This window comes from Aquarana catesbeiana, linkage group LG09 (genome assembly GCF_042186555.1).
Source record: "Aquarana catesbeiana isolate 2022-GZ linkage group LG09, ASM4218655v1, whole genome shotgun sequence".
Lineage (NCBI taxonomy): Eukaryota > Metazoa > Chordata > Amphibia > Anura > Ranidae > Aquarana > Aquarana catesbeiana.
Window position 1 is genome coordinate 29,760,109 of NC_133332.1, and position 17,307 is coordinate 29,777,415.

The 17,307-nt window shown below is 41.1% G+C and overlaps 1 protein-coding gene across 1 annotated transcript; it reads left to right on the top strand.

Annotated features, from left to right (window-relative positions):
* Nucleotides 1-4,672: 4,672 nt before the first annotated feature.
* On the top strand, nucleotides 4,673-5,593 carry LOC141108895 (olfactory receptor 1L6-like). Its single transcript, XM_073600864.1, has one exon. It carries the CDS (start codon nucleotides 4,673-4,675, stop codon nucleotides 5,591-5,593), a length of 921 nt encoding a protein of 306 aa, XP_073456965.1.
* The last annotated feature ends 11,714 nt before the right edge of the window (nucleotides 5,594-17,307 follow it).

The following is a 17,307-nucleotide window of genomic DNA, read 5'->3' on the forward strand; positions in this document are numbered from 1 at the left end:
AGAGTTCAGGGGTGAGCTGAAATCAGGGTGCAGAATTCAGCTTTCTTCCAGAGCTGCTTACCTCTGCACCCCCCATCCACATCTCACTTTCACCCCTCTTCTTCTCTATTATCTCCCCATATACTGTAGATGGCTCCACCTTTTTCAATTGCAGGGAGATCATCCATTAGGGGTGTTGGCATCCGCAGTGCACTCCTGGCACCTGCATCTCCCTTGTCCCCATCCTGCACATCCTGGAGCCGTTCAGTAGATCCGATCTGTGGGAGCCGTTGGGAGACAAGCTGTCACTTGTAAATACAGAAGCCGGATTTCTGTGTTTACGAGCGATAGTGGTGAGCAGGGAGCAGAGGGTCTGAGCCAGAGGTGGTGCAACTGACTTCTACCAATTTCCAGCTGAAAAAAAACCCTGACAAGCAGTGGCAGCTGGTGGTGACTGCCCACCACCCTGTCCTAGCACTCCAGTGCCTCCAAACATGTGATAGGTAGTCAGTAAATAGGATGCCTAATTTATGCTCCTTGAAGGCTTGAAGGTGTTCCTTGGCGTAGCAAAGTGGTAGCTAGGCTGCAGAAAAAGTTTAACGTATGTGGCATCCCCATACTCGGGAGGAATAGAAGAATTTCTTTTGGGGTGTAACTCTAATGCCACGTACACATGATTGGAATTTCCGACAACAAATATTCGATGGGAGCTTGTTGTCGGAAATTCCGACCGTGTGTAGGCTGCATCGGACATTTTTTGTCGGAATTTCCGACAACAAAAATTTGAGAGCTGGTTCTCAAATTTTCCGACAACAAAATCCGTTGTCGAAAATTCTGATCGTCTGTACACAATTCCGACGCACAAAATTCCACAGATGCTCAGAATCAAGCAGAACGTCATTTTTCATGGCTCATTGTACATGTTGTAGGTCACCGCGTTCTTGACGTTTGGAATTTCCGTCAACATTTGTGTGACCGTGTGTATGCAAGACAAGTTTGAGCCAACATCCGTCGGAAGTAAATCCTGGATTTTGCTGTCGGAATGTTCGATCGTGTGTATGCGGCATAAGTATGCCCATGCTGTGTATTAGAAAATGCCTTATTTATTTTTCTTTTTTGTGTAAAAAAATTAATTTTCATTTTCTTTTTGCATTTTTTAGAAACTTGTGGCAAAAAATTAAATTGGGGTGTCTGCTTTCAAAAATGTTTGGGTGTTTCTCTTGTCCTCACTTCAGGGCCTCAAGAAATACAAAATTTATTCCACTTAAAAGCCTGAAGGTACACTTTAGATTTTGGGCCCCTCTATGCATGCCTCTAAGCAGTGAAAAAGTATCACATGTGGTATCCCCATACTTGGGATGAGTAACATAATGTGTTTTTGGGGTGTAATTGTAAGTATGCTTATGCTGTGAGAACTAACAACTTTTTTTATTTAAAAAAAAATTTGGCAAAATTTTTCAATTTGGCAAAATTATTTTAAAGCAGTAGTAAACTTCTGGAAAAAAATGTCCACCTGTAAGATAATATCATAATGTGGTAGTAGGCATTGCCTACTAGAACATTAAGAAAGACTTACCCTGAAATGAAGCCCTACATTGATGCGCTGTCATAGCTGACAAGGCTTCCATCTTCACCTGGGCTTCCTTCCGGGTTTGTGTGCTCCGGCCACTTGAATGCCCGAGCCACGATGACATCACTTCTGCATGTGCCGCGCCACAGAGCTCTGAGAAAATGGCATGAGTATGCCATTCCTTCAGAGCGCATGTGCCGGTGATGTCACAAACAAGCAAATATCTCCTAAACAGTGCATGTTTAGGAGATATTCATTTTGCCTACTTTATTATAAGCTTATCTGTAGGTAAAAATGACAAAGTGGAGTTTATTACCACTTTAATGGCAAAAAATACAGCTTTAAAAAACCCACAATGCTTCTTACTAGGAACCTTAGACTACATTCCAAAAAATGTATAATTTTTTGGGGTGTTTGTACTGTCCTGGCATTTTTGGGCTTCAAGAAATGAGGTTGTCAGAACATCAGGGTTGCTACAGTACATTCCGAATATATAGTATATAATTTTATTCAAAATCGGCGGTCTTTTTACCTTTATAGAGTAAAAAATTTAAAAATCCAATGATGATTACATTCCACCAAAAGAATGCTCTCTCTGTATGTAAATTATATACGATTCATTTGGGTACAGTGGTACATGTCCGAGTAATTGTCAATCAAAGTATCACAGTGCTGAAAAATGGCCTAGAGAAGAAAGGGGTGTTTTCAGTCTTCGTGTATTAAAACTAATAGTTCAGTTGGGCTTTAAGAAAACTATGTAGAGTGAGGCATGATGTCAGATGTAATGAAAAAAAAATTGGGGTTTTCAAGGTTTTCAATAGTATATAGATTGTATTTAACAATTTTCATTTTTATTGTCATTGTGAGTGTTTGGAATTGAGGTCAGTAGGCATCTGCTTTATTTTCAGATGATTAAATTTTTACTTTAATAGTGAGGGGATATCACCTCTTAGTTGTCACCAGAACATGTTTACCCAGTAAAAGATTTCCTCTTACCCTTTTCTTTTTGCACCAACTGCCATTTATATTCTGTATCGAAGACAAGGGACGCAAAGACTAATACTGAGATTCCATCTTCATAATGGGGACACAAGCAGCAAAAAAAAACAAAAAAAAAAAAATTCTAACCCTCCTACACACTATCCAGAAACAAAAATATAATGTTTTAGCTTAAAATGTTTTAGATACGTTATCTCTTATTAGGTCATCCCTATTGCTGGAGTTTCGGAATGTTTTGTGTATATAAAGCCCAATTCTGGCCCAAACCCAAACTCTGTAGAATGTTTTATTACAGTATGTTTCGAATCATTCCCAGTATGTACTGTTTTCTTAACCACTTGCCTACTGGGCACATATACCCCCTTCCTGCTCAGCTTTCAGCGCTGTCACGCGTTGAATGACAATTGCGCGGCCATGCAACACTGTACCCATATGATATTTTTTTTTATGGTATTTGATTTTGATTTTTTGCTAAACAAAAAAAACCTCAAATTTTGAAAAACATTTTGCAAACAGGTAATTTTTCTCCTTGACTGATGTGCACTGATGAATCTGCACTGTTGGGCACTGATTGCCTGCACTGATGGGCACTGATAGGCACTGATGAGGCAGCACCGATGGGCACTGATGAGGCAACACTGATGGGATCTGATGATGCGGCACTGATGAAGCTGCACTGATAGGTGGCACTAATAGGGGGCACTGATAGGCACTGGTAGGCAGCCCCGATAGGTGACACTGATGATGAGGCACTGATGGGCAATAATTGGCAGCACTGATGGGCACTGATAGGTGGCACTGATTAGCAGCACTGGTAGGCATTGATGAGGCTGCACTGGTGGGCACTGATTAGCAGCACTGATGGGCACTGATTAGCAGCACTGGTGAGACCAATAACAGAAGCCAGTTATTATTTATCTCTCCTCACAGACAGCTTGAGGAGAGAAAAGCCGATAACGCTTGTGTTTACATCCTGTGATCAGCTGTCATTGTCTGACAGCTGATCACGTGGTAAAGGGGCGCTGTGATTTGCCCTTTACCCCGATCTGTATCAGCCTAGTCCTATAACTCGGCAATCGCAGAGCGTGCCGCCTGCACGTCGCAATCATAGGAGGACATCTATGTACGCCCTCCTGGCATTGTAAGCCCACACTGTAGCTATAGCATGGGCAGGCAGCGGTTAAGCAAATACTTTTTTTTTGTGAATCTGGCAAAGTGTCTTACCTGAAGATCCTGCCAGGAACAGCATTTCCTGTTTCAGGCTGACAACGCTAAGCTATTGCCTCACAATTGGCACAAACCTTGTCTGTCTTCCATATGTGCTGCTTAATTTAGCTGTAGGTAGGCATGTACCAACTGAAAGAGAACACATTGCAGGCTGACAAGAAGGCTTCTTAACAAGACGTGTTCTTACTGGCAAAATCTCTAGGTAAGAAACTGTAAAAATTCACAAAAAATTATTTGCTTAAAGCCTGGTACACACAATCAGATTATCGGACGAATAATCGTCCGTTTTTTTTGTTGCATGCTAGTCTCATATCAAAAGTAAAGAGGTTACTCAACTTTAGAAAATTCTCGTATGAATACAACTTCGAAAGTGATGTAATGTGTTGAATTGTTTTGTAATGTATTCTTTCATTTCCGAGCATGCGTAGTCTTGCTCTTACGATTTTTTTTTTAGATGAAAACTGTACCAATTAAATTAAATTCGGACATTGTGTTCAAATACAATAAAAATGTTATAGCCTGCACCTTCAGGTTTTGTCAACCGAAAAGTCGGAATCGGCTTTTGCAAGCACTATGCTAACAATCAGATATTTGGCCGATCGTCGTACAAAATTTTACTTCCGATTTACAGTGAAACATGAAACCAGCATAAAGAAGTCTGGATTATGGGTTGACACACACTTTAATGTTAAATTTTGCTCTTACTTTACAGCTGCAACAACTCAATAAATATTCATGTAACATGTTATTCAGTTTCTCTGGTCTCAGTTTGCATATTCTGGTTACCATTTTTTGTACCCTGTGGTTTATAATTTTTAAAACACGGTATCAATTTCTACAGATGTACTTCATCCTGTATTCCCCTTTTCATCACGTTCATAACTGACCAAAATAAACATGGAGCCTGCTGAAAATAAGACTTTCACGGACTTTGTCCTATTGGGATTTTCCGATACACCTGATCTTCTCCTCCCTCTCTCCTCTTTATTTCTGGCTGCATATGTCATTTGTATTGCTGGAAACTCCTTTATCTTCACACTGATTACATCACAGCCCCAGCTTCACTCCCCCATGTACATTTTGATGGGGAACCTTGCCATTGTGGATATACTGTTTACCTCCATTATCATTCCAAGGGCTTTGTATAGCCTCCTGTCTGGGGATACCCACATCTCCATCCATGGCTGTTTCACCCAGCTCTTTCTGTTTCTGGCAGTGGGCAACATGGACAGTTTTTTGTTGGCCATCATGGCCTTAGATCGATATTGTGCAGTTTGTTTCCCCCTGAGTTATATGATAATTATGAGCAAGAGGACTTGTATTTGTCTAGTAACTATCTCTTGGGTCATTGTGTGTCTTCACTCTACTTTTCACACTGTGCTGACTTCTTCTCAGCAAAACTGTAGTTGGCTAATCCACCACTTTTTCTGTGATCTTCCTGTATTAATGGTGCTATCCTGTTTAGAAGCTTCAGATGTTCTTCAGAAGGTTATCTTCATTGAATGTGCAATTGTCATCTTTAGCCCAGTGCTCTTCATCCTTGTATCCTACATACTCATCATCAAAGCAGTGTTGACTTTACAGTCATCCAGGGGAAGGTGGAAGACCTTTTCCACTTGCTCATCTCACCTCACCATGGTCATCCTCTTCTACAGCACAGTCATATTTGTGTACTTTCGTCCAAGTGCCATCTATTCACCGACCTATGATCGGGTCATCAGTGTGGTGTACACCATCATTATACCAATGCTCAACCCATTTATTTATAGCCTGAGAAACAAGAAGGTAAAAACTGCTGTAAGAAAAATTTTAACTTAACAATAAAAAATATTGCTTTGACCTGTACCTACATTTAAGGCCCACAGATGAAATATCTGCTGTGTAGCATTATAATGGAAACCATTCTCTTTATCTCCCATTTGGTAGTTTTATTTCTTAAATCACCATCAGGAGAACTCATTACGGATCTGCAAAACATGGTATTAATATATTTGTCAGGTTTCCGCCTTAGTTCTCTTTAACTTTTGTAGCACCCCCCTGGGTCCACTGGGAGCAGGAAAGTACCTCCAGGGAGCAAGCCTACATTCACCCCAGGGCTGAGTCCATGGCTATAATGGGAAGTTAGAACAAATGTGGGCGCCAGTCACTTTAGGTATTTTACAATGCTTTAACCACTTCAATACCAGGCACTTAGACACCTTCCCGCCCAGGCCAATTTTCAGCTTTCAGCGCTGTCGCAATTTGAATGACAATTGCACGGTCATGCTACACTGTACCCAAACAAATTTTTTATCATTTTGTTCCCACAAATAGAGCTTTCTTTTGGTGGTATTTGATCACCTCTGCGGTTTTTATTTTTTGCGCAACAAATAAAAATAGGCCGAAATTTTCGAAAAAAAACATGTTTTTCTTTGTTTCTGTTAAAATTTTTTGTAAATAAGCACGTTTTCTCCTTCAATGACGGCCACTGATATGGCTGCACTGATGGGCACCGATAAGGTGGCACCAATGAGATGGCACTGATGGGCACTCATAGGCGGCACTGATGGGCACTCGTAGGTGGCATTGATTGGTACATATGGGTGGTACTGATGGGTACTTATGGGTGGCACTGATGTGTGGCACTGATGGGCACTGATAGATGGGCACTGATGGGCACCGATGGGCACCGATGGGCAATGACAGGTGGCATTAATGAAACATATTGGGGGCATTGCTGGAACATAACGGTGCCAATCAGTGCCCATTTGTGGGCACTGATTGGCACAGATTGGGCACATGTCGATGGCCATGGGGTACATACCTGGCCATCCACATGTTGCCCCTTCCCTGGTGGTCCTAGTGGCGATCCCTGGTGGTCCAGTGTGGTGATCTGAGGGGGGGGCTACGCTGATAAACAATCAGCGCAGACCCCCGTCAGGAGAACCGCCGATCGGCTCTCCTCTACTCGCGTCTGTCAGACGCGAGTGAGGAAAAGCCGATCAACGGCTCTTCCCATTGACAGCGTGATCAGCCAAGATCGGTGGAGCGGTGTGTCAGGCTGACACACCGCTCCACCGATCGCCGAGATGCACGCCCCCGGGGGCGTGCAGCGGCATGTTATCCTGCTGGACGTCATATGACGCCCAGTCAGGATAACGGAACCACTTCCCGGACGTCAATCCGCTATAGGGCGGGAGGGAAGTGGTTAATTATAACTTGATAAAGGTTGTAGAAAAGAGGTTAAGGGAAGGTTTCAGATACCCTTTTTTAACAGATCACTTACAGGCTCCTTGAATCAAAGGACAAACACATTTCTTTCAGCAGATCTTGAATACCTGGATAGGTCTCTCACACAGACCTAGCAACCAGTAAGATGTCTGAATAAGCTTCTCTCACAGACTTAGCAGCCAGGAGCGTATTACCTTGATTAGATTGTAGAACAGCTTGACAGTACCAGAACCTTTAAGCCGACCCGGCAGTACTGTAAGGGTAGTCAGATACTGATGTGTCCTCCAATTGAATTACCAGGCCCTTCTGAGAGACCAGGCTTCATCCTGGTTCTCTCCAGCAAGGGTCCTCTCCTGAATGTTCTCAGCTTGGCTCGGCTTCTTCCAAACAGGCAAGACAGCCTAAGGACCACCTCTGGACTAGTAGGCCCCAGGCAGGCTTCTGGACCTACTTGCAGAGCTTGCATCAACTCAGCCTCAGGCCAGAAGGGCCACGAGGTGAGGACTGCCTAGAGCACATGGCCTCTGTTCAATAAATACCCCTTCCCAGAATGCACAGTGGCAGGAATCTCCTACTGGGCTGTTTCCAGAAAAAGAATATTCATTACAGCTCAACCTAGTTGTAAATTCTCACACTGTCCTGTGGTACCAGTGACACCTACTGGCAACAGTGGGAAATGCACAACACAGTCAAGTTTAGAACAGAACCAAATAAACTATGTACAATCAATCTGAGCTGTTTACAGCTCAGCCAAAAACTAAATTTACACTACAGTACCATTTTTTGGGAACAGGGGGCTACACTTTCAATATGTTTTATTGAATTTTACAAGAAATTATACATTGTAAAGAAACCACACTTTACTGTAACCACAGGTTACAGAGCATGTAAGAACCCAGGCAATTTTCCCGAGCCTAAAGGCTACTAACATTTAGCCAAGAACCCTCAATATGCTAAATCCAGACAGAAGAAGAAAATGGAAAGGGCCAGAGAGGATTTATAAAGCAAAAAGAAAGAAAAGGGATAAGTGGAGAGAGGCTCCAGGGATGGTACCTGAAAAGGAACAGAGTACCCAAATTGCCACCCAAATCATAAATGAATGTACATATAGTTGGCCTACACTTCTGAGAGACTGTATATTGCTAGCGAGTTTCTTATGGGTTATAATCCACAAGATCTTCTGCCATACCAGAGAGGCGGGGACATAAATCTTTTTCCAACATCTGGCAATGGTAAGCTTAGCTGCTAAGAGAATAAAAAATATTAATGGTTGTGTAGCCCTCAAAACCTTCTCAAGTTCACTTAGTAAAGCTACTCTAAGGGTTAGTGAGATGGAGACACCTACTTTAGGAGGGTAAATACCTTGTTCCAAAAACCCCGACTTTGTGGACCTTCTTAACAGACATGGCCCATAGTTCCATGCATTTGACATCCCCAAAAACACAAAGGGGAGATGCTCAGGTAGAGTTTTCTAAATGGGCAAGGAACAAGTACCATCTTGTGAGAACTTTTAAATTGTGTTCAACTAAAGACACATTCAGAATGCCCTTATAAGACCTTTGAAGTGAATCATGCCAGGATTCCAACTCCTTAACAATAGATAGGTCCCCCCCCCCCCCAGTCTTTCTAAGGCAATTTGTTGGAGGAATCTAATAAAAGTCCATAAATAGTGGAGATGCCGTCCTCTGACACGCCTCTTGTGTACACCATTTCTCATATGGTGTGACCCTAGGGCTCATGGTGGGCCTTTATTCCCTTAGTTCTTTTTTGATGTACAGCTATGTAATCTTCAGATACATAATACAATGTACCCTATGTTGATTTGTTTGAAAAGCCCTTTGGACTTTAATGAATGTTGGAAAAAAGATCGAATGGACTTTGAAAAGTATCTGTGTGGATTTAAAGTAGATGTAAATAAAATCACTAAAATCTCATATAATCTTTAACATGTTAATGTTATTTTGAAAAATAAAATTCAAACTTTTTAAATCTGTAGTTTTTATTAAAATAATAGTTGTAATCCTGCCCTAAAGGTTCTTGTTTATATACTTGTTAGTAAATTATAAAATGTTTATGTTAAATTTACTAGCCAAGAGAATCATTTTTATGAGTGCACTCACCCTTACATTTATTTAAACTTTTTAACTTTTTTTTTATTCTCTTACTTCAGTATTTTTAATTTTTTTATTTTGATTTTTCACCTAACTTTCCCTTATTTTTTCCTTTCTTTTCTTTTTCTTTATTTTTTAATCATCATTCTTTACTAAAAACTGAGGATGACCAGGAAAAATAATGGTGCCCACACCTGTCCTTCCACCACTGCGCCTAGAATAATCAATCACTGGTGAGCTGCCACTTAAACCAAAAAATTAATAAAACTGAAAACACCCTATGGATGACTAGTGGCGCTATATTCCTAATAAATAGAGTGAAATGACCAATCAATACACTCTTAATGAAGAAAAATCTGTTCAAACTGGTCCTATAGGATCCAGTACACTCATAAAAATATGATAAAATGGTGTATGGTGTGATCAACAAAAATGTATGTGTGAAATACAATTTCCTAGTGTGGTATATCACCATACTTAGGAGACTATATACCTGAAGTACTAGAAATATATATATACAGGAAAATATTATAAAGTGAAAGTCATTAGATAATACATTTCAAAAAATAACATTAATTAACATAGTGAACAAAATGATCTGCCTTAGTGACTAGGCTTCAGCATATACTTGAAACGAAAAGCCAGATGAAAACAAATAATAGTGAAAAGTCCACAATATATGTGTAATCGTGCCAGAAACGAGAAAAGAAGATATTTCCAAAAAGTGAGTGTCTCTATTTCACAATCCTGTGCCGTACTGTCCACCACACCTCAGTGACATGAATCCACTCCCTTACGGATGGCAAACTCACCAGCTGTTGAGGCCTTACACTCTCGTGTTTGGCCGGACAAGGCTTTAACCCACTAACATGGGGGTTATTACCATGTGAGCACAGTCATCCACTGCTCAATGTGCCAAACACCTTTCTCGGGATGATGGTTCCACATAAAGAATAAAGAATACTCCAGATAGTGTATTATCGTTTAAAAGATTTAATCACAAACTGAAACTAAAACCATTGCACTCACATGATCCATAAAAACAATGGGCATGACACTTCACAGCATATCACAGCAGGCAGGATAAATGTAGTCACAGCACTTCACAGCAAGCAGGATAAATGTGGTAACACATGCAGCGAAAATTTAGAAACACTAGAGCCACTAAATGGTCACGGCGGACCCAGGGAGTGGGGAGTGTGGAGTATGGATGCCTGCAGATCGCCTCATGGATGCCTGCAGATCGCTGTCGCTTCCTGGCTCCTCACAACTATGCTCTGCTCACTCCGCCGCCTCTCCTCCCTCGAATGCTAGTAAGGGATTGCCGCGTAGCCACGTCTTCTGGGTAGTGATAAATGGGGAGTACTCAGAATGATCTGGTGTGGAAAATGGGGTTCCCCAGAGTTCTGTCCTGGGACCAATTTTTTTTAATTTATTCATAAACCATCTGGAGGATGGGATAAACAGCTCAATCTCAGTATTTGCAGACGATACAAAGGTAAGCAGGGCAATAACTTTTACGCAGGATGTGGAAACCGTACAAGAAGATCTAAACAAATTAATGGGGTGGACAACTACATGGCAAATGAGGTTTAATGTTGAAAAAATGTAAAATAATGCATTTGAGTGCCAAAAATGTGAATGCAATTTACTTGCTAGGGGGAGAACCTCTGAGGGAATCTAGGATGGAAAAGGACCTGGGGGTCCTAGTAGATGATAGGCTCAGCAATGGCATGCAATGCCAAGCTGCTGCAAGCAAAGCCAACAGAATATTGGCATGCATTAAAAAGGGGATTCACTCCAGAGATAGAACGATAATTCTCCCACTCTAAAAGACTCTGGTCCGGCCGCACCTAGAGTATGCTGTCCAGTTCTGGGCACCAGTCCTCAGGAGGGATGAGCTGGAACTGGAGAGAGTCCAGAGAAGGGCAAAACAACTAATAAAAGGGACTGGAGGATCTCAGCTTTGGGGAAAAAATACAAATATTGAACTTATTCTCTCTGGAGAGGAGACTCTTGAGAGGGGATATGATATCGATGTACAAATACTGTACTGGTGACCCTAGCATAGGGAACAAACTTTTCAGTGAAAGGAAGATTAAAAAGACATGTGGCCATTCACTAGAATTAGAAGAGAAGCGGTTTAACCTTAAACTGCATAGAGGGTTCTTTACTATCAGAGCGGTAAGGATGTGGAAATCTCTTCCACAAGCAGTGGTATAAGCGGGGAGCATTGATAATTTCGAAAAACTATTAGATGGATACCTTAACGACCACAACATACAATGTACTATTAACATAAAAGCACACACACAGGTTGAACTGGATTGACTTGTGTCTTTGTCTATGTTTTCACCTTTTTTACAATCATTTCCCTGCAGCTAATGATGCATAAAAGCTTTCATCGTGCTCTATTTTCCCACCCTATGATTAAGCCTGGTGGGTGGGGCAAAATGTATCAGGGTGTGTGGTTTGGTGGAGACATGTAAGCTGGGGTTGCTCCTTATCGTTTGGTCACCTGGGCTGGTCGAGAGTAACGGCGATCCTTTCCTCTTTACATTTACTAACCCCCTAAATGCTGTGGGGGTGTTTTTCAGCTGCAGGGACAGGACGACTGGTTGCAATCGAGGGAAAGATGAATGCGGCCAAGTACAGGGATATCCTGGACGAAAACCTTCTCCAGAGTGCTCAGGACCTCAGACTGGGCCCAAGGTTTACCTTCCAACAAGACAATGGGGGTAATTTACGAAAGGAAAATACACTTTGCACTACAAGTGTACTGCAAGTGCACTTGAAAGTGCACTTGCAGTGCACTTGGAAGTGCAGTCGCTGTAAATCTGAGGGGAAGATCTGAAATGAGGTGAAGCTCTGCTGATTTTATCATCCAATCACGTGCAAGCTAAAATGCTGTTTTTTATTTTCCTTGCATGTCCCCCTCGGATCTACAGCAACTGCACTTCCAAGTGCACTTTCAGTGCACTTTCAAGTGCACTTGCAGTGCACTTGTAGGGCAAAGTGGATTTGTCTTTAGTAAATAACCCCCAATGACCCTAAACACACAGCTAAAATAATGAAGGAGTGGCTTCACAACAACTCTGTGACTGTTCTTGAATGGCCCAGCCAGAGCCCTGACTTAAACCCAATTGAGCATCTCTGGAGAGACCTAAAAATGGCTGTCCACCAACGTTTACCATCCAACCTGACAGAACTGGAGAGAATCTGCAAGGAGGAATGGCAGAGGATCCCCAAATCCAGGTGTGAAAAACTTGTTGCATCTTTCCCAAAAAGACTCATGGCTGTATTAGATCAAAAGGGGGCTTCTACTAAATACTGAGCAAAGGGTCTGAATACTTAGGACCATGTGATATTTCAATTTTTCTTTTTTAATAAATCTGCAAAAATGTCAACAATTCTGTGTTTTACTGTCAATATGGGGTGCTGTGTGTACATTAATGAGGAAAAAATGAACTTAAATGATTTTAGCAAATGGTTGCAATATAACAAAGAGTGAAAAATGTAAGGGGGTCTGAATACTTTCTGTCCCCACTGTATGCTCTCAGATATTGCTGACCACAACAGTGTAATTGTGCAGTGTGTCTTTAAAAAGACATTTAGAGGTTAGTTTGGATCTATGGTGAGTTTCTTCACATCTGTTTCCTGATCTCTTGTTGGTGACCTTCACCAATCTGACTCTAAAGGAACTCTGCCTGTGTCCCATTCCTGCTTGAAGGCTTAGAAACCGGACTTCCTGTTAATCATACCCCGCCAAGTGTTCCTCATTTGTATGGACTGCACCCCTTTTGGAACCACATATTCCTCTGTCCTTTTTTCCTCCTTAACTCCTTGGCACCCATGGTACGCATATTTGCGGCCTCTCAGCGGATGGGCCTTAACGCAGAGCGGCCGCATATAGGCAGCCCTGTGTAAACTACTTACAGTGCTGAAAGCTCGTTCCGTGCATGCTCCCAGTGTGGTAGCCGAAGCTCCCTATGCATACTTGCGATCAGGAGCTTTCTGATCATGTGACCACTGTGACAGCCAATCACAGCAGTCACATGACCCGAATGCCCGCCTCCGCAAAAGGGGCAATTGTCCCTCTTTTTAGTCATATGTGCAAATATCTATAAAAATGTACCATTTATCTACAAACAGTGTTATTCTGCACTAAAACCTTGCAGCAAGTGGGTAAAAGAATACCCGGAATGAGTCCTTCTTTCGCACAGTCACCTAAACCGCAGAAAACCAGTTCAATCGATCAGTGAAAATATCATTGCATGGAACTGTCAAAACAGTCAAACATCACGCTTACAGTTGGTAAAGAATGAAAAATTTAGTCTGAAGGATACATGCACAAATTCTCAGTGGCCTGCAAACACACAAGCCCCCTCATTGCTCAGACAGATGTCTCCAAGCAGTATGGCGGCATGGATGCTGTGAATCACCATCCATCAGCAGTATACCTTCCAGCATTCTCATACTGACTTTAGCAGGTTTTTGACAGCCATTCCCTTTGGCTTTTCCCACTCTACCACAGGCCACAGACAGCTGTGAATAGAGACTTCAGACCGAATCTTTGATCCTCTACCAATTGTAAGAGTGATATTGGCTGTTTTGACTGTTCTGCGTATCTATACCTTTTGCCCAGGTTTATGCTGCTTTAAGTGAAACAGAAAGATGAGAGGTATGGTTTTTCCCTAACTATGCTACTGTCCATATCTTCAAATGGTTGATTTGATCCTCGGTCTGACCCTCCTTCCTAGACCCTTTGGCACTGACTGGCTCGCAGATACTGACATCTGCCTAGCTCTCATTTAGGAATGGGTCACTCTGCCCATGTTCCATAACTTGAGGCACACAGTTATGGTGCCAGCACAGAAAGCTTCCATAAAGGTGGCTGCCAAAGGTGAAGAGTAGTGTGGCAGCGGTCATCATGGCTGAAGAAAAGGCCAACCTTTACAGTACATATGTACAGTAATGCACAGGTAGGTTTTGTATGTCTACGTCCCTGCCATCATGCTGGAACTCTCTCTGTCCCCCTTCCCCGAGAACTTCACAACAGACACAGAGGATGATGGTTACAGTAACTTTGCTGCAGTTATTGCCACCACAAACATGAGTCATGAAATTCATATCTTACATATATATATAAGGTATTCTCAACTGACTAGGCACTGGCAGTGTTACAATAGCCGAACAGCAGCTTTGTACCTTAACCCATCTCAGAAGGGCTACTGCAGACACACACTTCACACAAGCCCTTTCTTTTTCTAAGTACGATTCTGAAGATAAAAGTTGAGACAATTTCCCCACTTTAACACAGAGAATTTACTTATTGTCATGCTGCTTTTCTGGGTAAAAATAGTGTGATCATGTACAATTAAGAATTGCATTTCTTTTGATGAGGAAAAATAAGTGGTTTGTAACTGTAATGGAAAGGCTGCTTTTTTGTCCCTACTTCCTACATCAACCATTCTCAACTAGGGTTCCATGAAACAATAGGGTTCCTCAAGAGGTTGCTAGGGGTTCTGTGAGCTGTGGTTGATTCACCTCCCATTTGATGGTGCCTGCATAGTTCCAGGACCATTCCCACTTGGAAAAGCCAGCAGCTTGACACCAATGATCTTTTTAGCTATCTGTGAGGGTGCCCTTCCGACTACTACTGTAAGGGTTTTATTCTTTCTATTGACTACTATATGTATAAGGCATTTTCCCATTCCATTGCCCAAAAATGAATTGATTTCAGTTGGGGTTTCCAGAAGCATGAAAATGATTTTAGAAGTTCTTCAGGGGTGAGAAGGTTGAGAAAGTTTGGCCTTTCTCAAAGTCAGGTAAATCTGTTCCTGTGGCTCCAGACACCTGAGTGTTTTGAGAGTAGAATCAACAATTGTTTAATTTATCATAAATGTTTGTTAAACCCAAATCATTTTTCATTTAATGTTGTGATAGATCGAAGAAGGATTAACACTCCTCTCAGAAGCATGACTAGAACCTTCCTGGTCCCGATGCTAGAAACCACAAAGGTCCCTCCTACCTGCCAGGGCCCTTTCCATCAGTCCAGGGGCCCTTCCTCTGGTCCTGGGCCCTTCCTTCTGAGCCCTGGGCCCTACCCTCCGAGCCTGGGACACTTCCCTCTGAGCCTGGGACCCTTTCCTCCAAGTAACAAAAACACATTAATTTCAATGGGTGGCTTCTTAATCAACACGACTCAAGTCGGTTCGGGTCCAAACTTTTGCGATGTTTGAGAGTTCTGACACGAACCGAACCAGGGGCTGTTTGGCCTCACTCTACTCATCACTAAGTAAAACAAAGATTATTGATTTGACCCTATTAATGATTAGAAAATTGAATGAACATTCTTAAAATTAAACATTTTGCATGAAATTCTCCTAGTGTATGACCAGCTTAAGGGGACTGATAAGTGACTAGTTACTGCTTATGATCATTGACTTTTATAAAAACAGGCTTCTTTTATTGAAGAAAAAAATGTAAATCCTTTTAAATTAAATTGCAACTTAAAAACAGAAAGCAAAATAATAATAAACTATATTTCGTATTTATTGAAAAAACATATATTTATTTTTGTGTTGCACATGATAAGGACATTTTATAATTTGTTTTGCACAATTTTGTATTAATTACAGGATTTTTCTAGAGGAGTCACAAGAGTTTCCTTAATTAAAGCTGCTCAAAACCTTTTACTTTTGTGCCACAGGCTCATGGTTAGTGGACTACGATTGTGATTTTCTTAAATTAATTGTTAATGTTTCTTGTGGTTAATAATAGTTTTACAATAACAAAATCTAATTGACGCGTGGATCTAAGCTCATTAACTATGATTGTGCTTTGGGAATAAAGACCCTCTTGAGGACTTGTCTCCCATTGCTGAGAATGTCCCTGTTGTATAGTCATGGCTTTATATATTTATCATGGTTGTCATACAGAATTCTCAATAACACTTCTCGTGAGTTCTCGTGTAACTTTCAGTTTGTTTTATTTATCCAAATGGAAAATTTATTTATTCCTTAGCCCAAAATTGAAAATTAATCTCTTTATTCACCTTGTAATCCATAACTCAAATTACTACCTACCAATCCTTTTCTGGTTCTCATTTACCCTACTAAGATATGTGGATACTAAAAAAAATATATATTTTTTTTTTGGTTGGTTGAAATGCAGATTATCTGAAAAGAAAAAACACAACTGGTAAGAATAGACTGCCAATTTTTTTAATGTAATATGTCTTCCGGTTTGTCCAAATTGACTTTTATTATCCCCTTAATTATAGTTTTGTTTTTTTTTTTTCATTTTGGTAGGTAGGAAAGCATTAAAAAACACACTTCTACAACACACTTATGATCCATAGTCTAAAGATTCATGTACACTAAACAAAGCTATTTTAAAGGAAAATTATAATGTGTCTTCAATGCATACATGTTTATTTTGCATTATTTTTGAAAAAATTTCCCGAAAATATTTTTTTACATGCTTTTCAAGTTTTTACCAACCAGTTTTGCCGTTATTTTATGTCCTTATACAGTTTTTTTTTCTGTTGGCTATCTGTATATAACACACTACAACCAACATACTTGCTTATTGACTGCTGATCTAACATTATTCACATAACTTCCAATATAAGCTGAATTGGGTTGAGGAAAAAATGTATGGACTTTGGAGACACATATAGAATTTATAACAATTTATTACAATTCATTAAAACTATATTTCACATTGCAAAAAAATGACAACACATAGGACATCTAAAAGTTAGGTAGGACTCCCCGTGGTTCCCCTAGAGGGTATGATACCATATAGTTACATATACATAGTTACATAGTTAGTAAGGTTGAATAAAGACACCAGTCCATCCAGTGTGAGTGTGGGTGTGTGTCTACAATTATCCCTAACAATGTACATCGCACACTCACATCAGTCCCTACCCTCAATCCAAGGTCCCCATTCATATACTAGGGCCAATTTTGGACAGAAGCCAATTCACCTATCAGCATGTCTTTGGAGTGTGGGAGGAAACCGGAGTACCCGGAGGAAACCCGCGCAAGCACAGAGAGAACATGCAAACTCCAGGCAGGTAGTGTCTTGGTTGGGATTCGAACCAGCGACCCTTTTTACTGGTAGGCGAGAGTGCTACCCACTACACCACTGTGCCGTCCATATATTGTGTAACGATTCATATAAATGCATCCATATATGTAC

What these genes read in the sequence shown, in the direction of transcription:
- LOC141108895 (XM_073600864.1), top strand. Translation starts at nt 4,673, where the DNA reads ATGGAGCCTGCTGAAAATAAGACTTTCACGGACTTTGTCCTATTGGGA.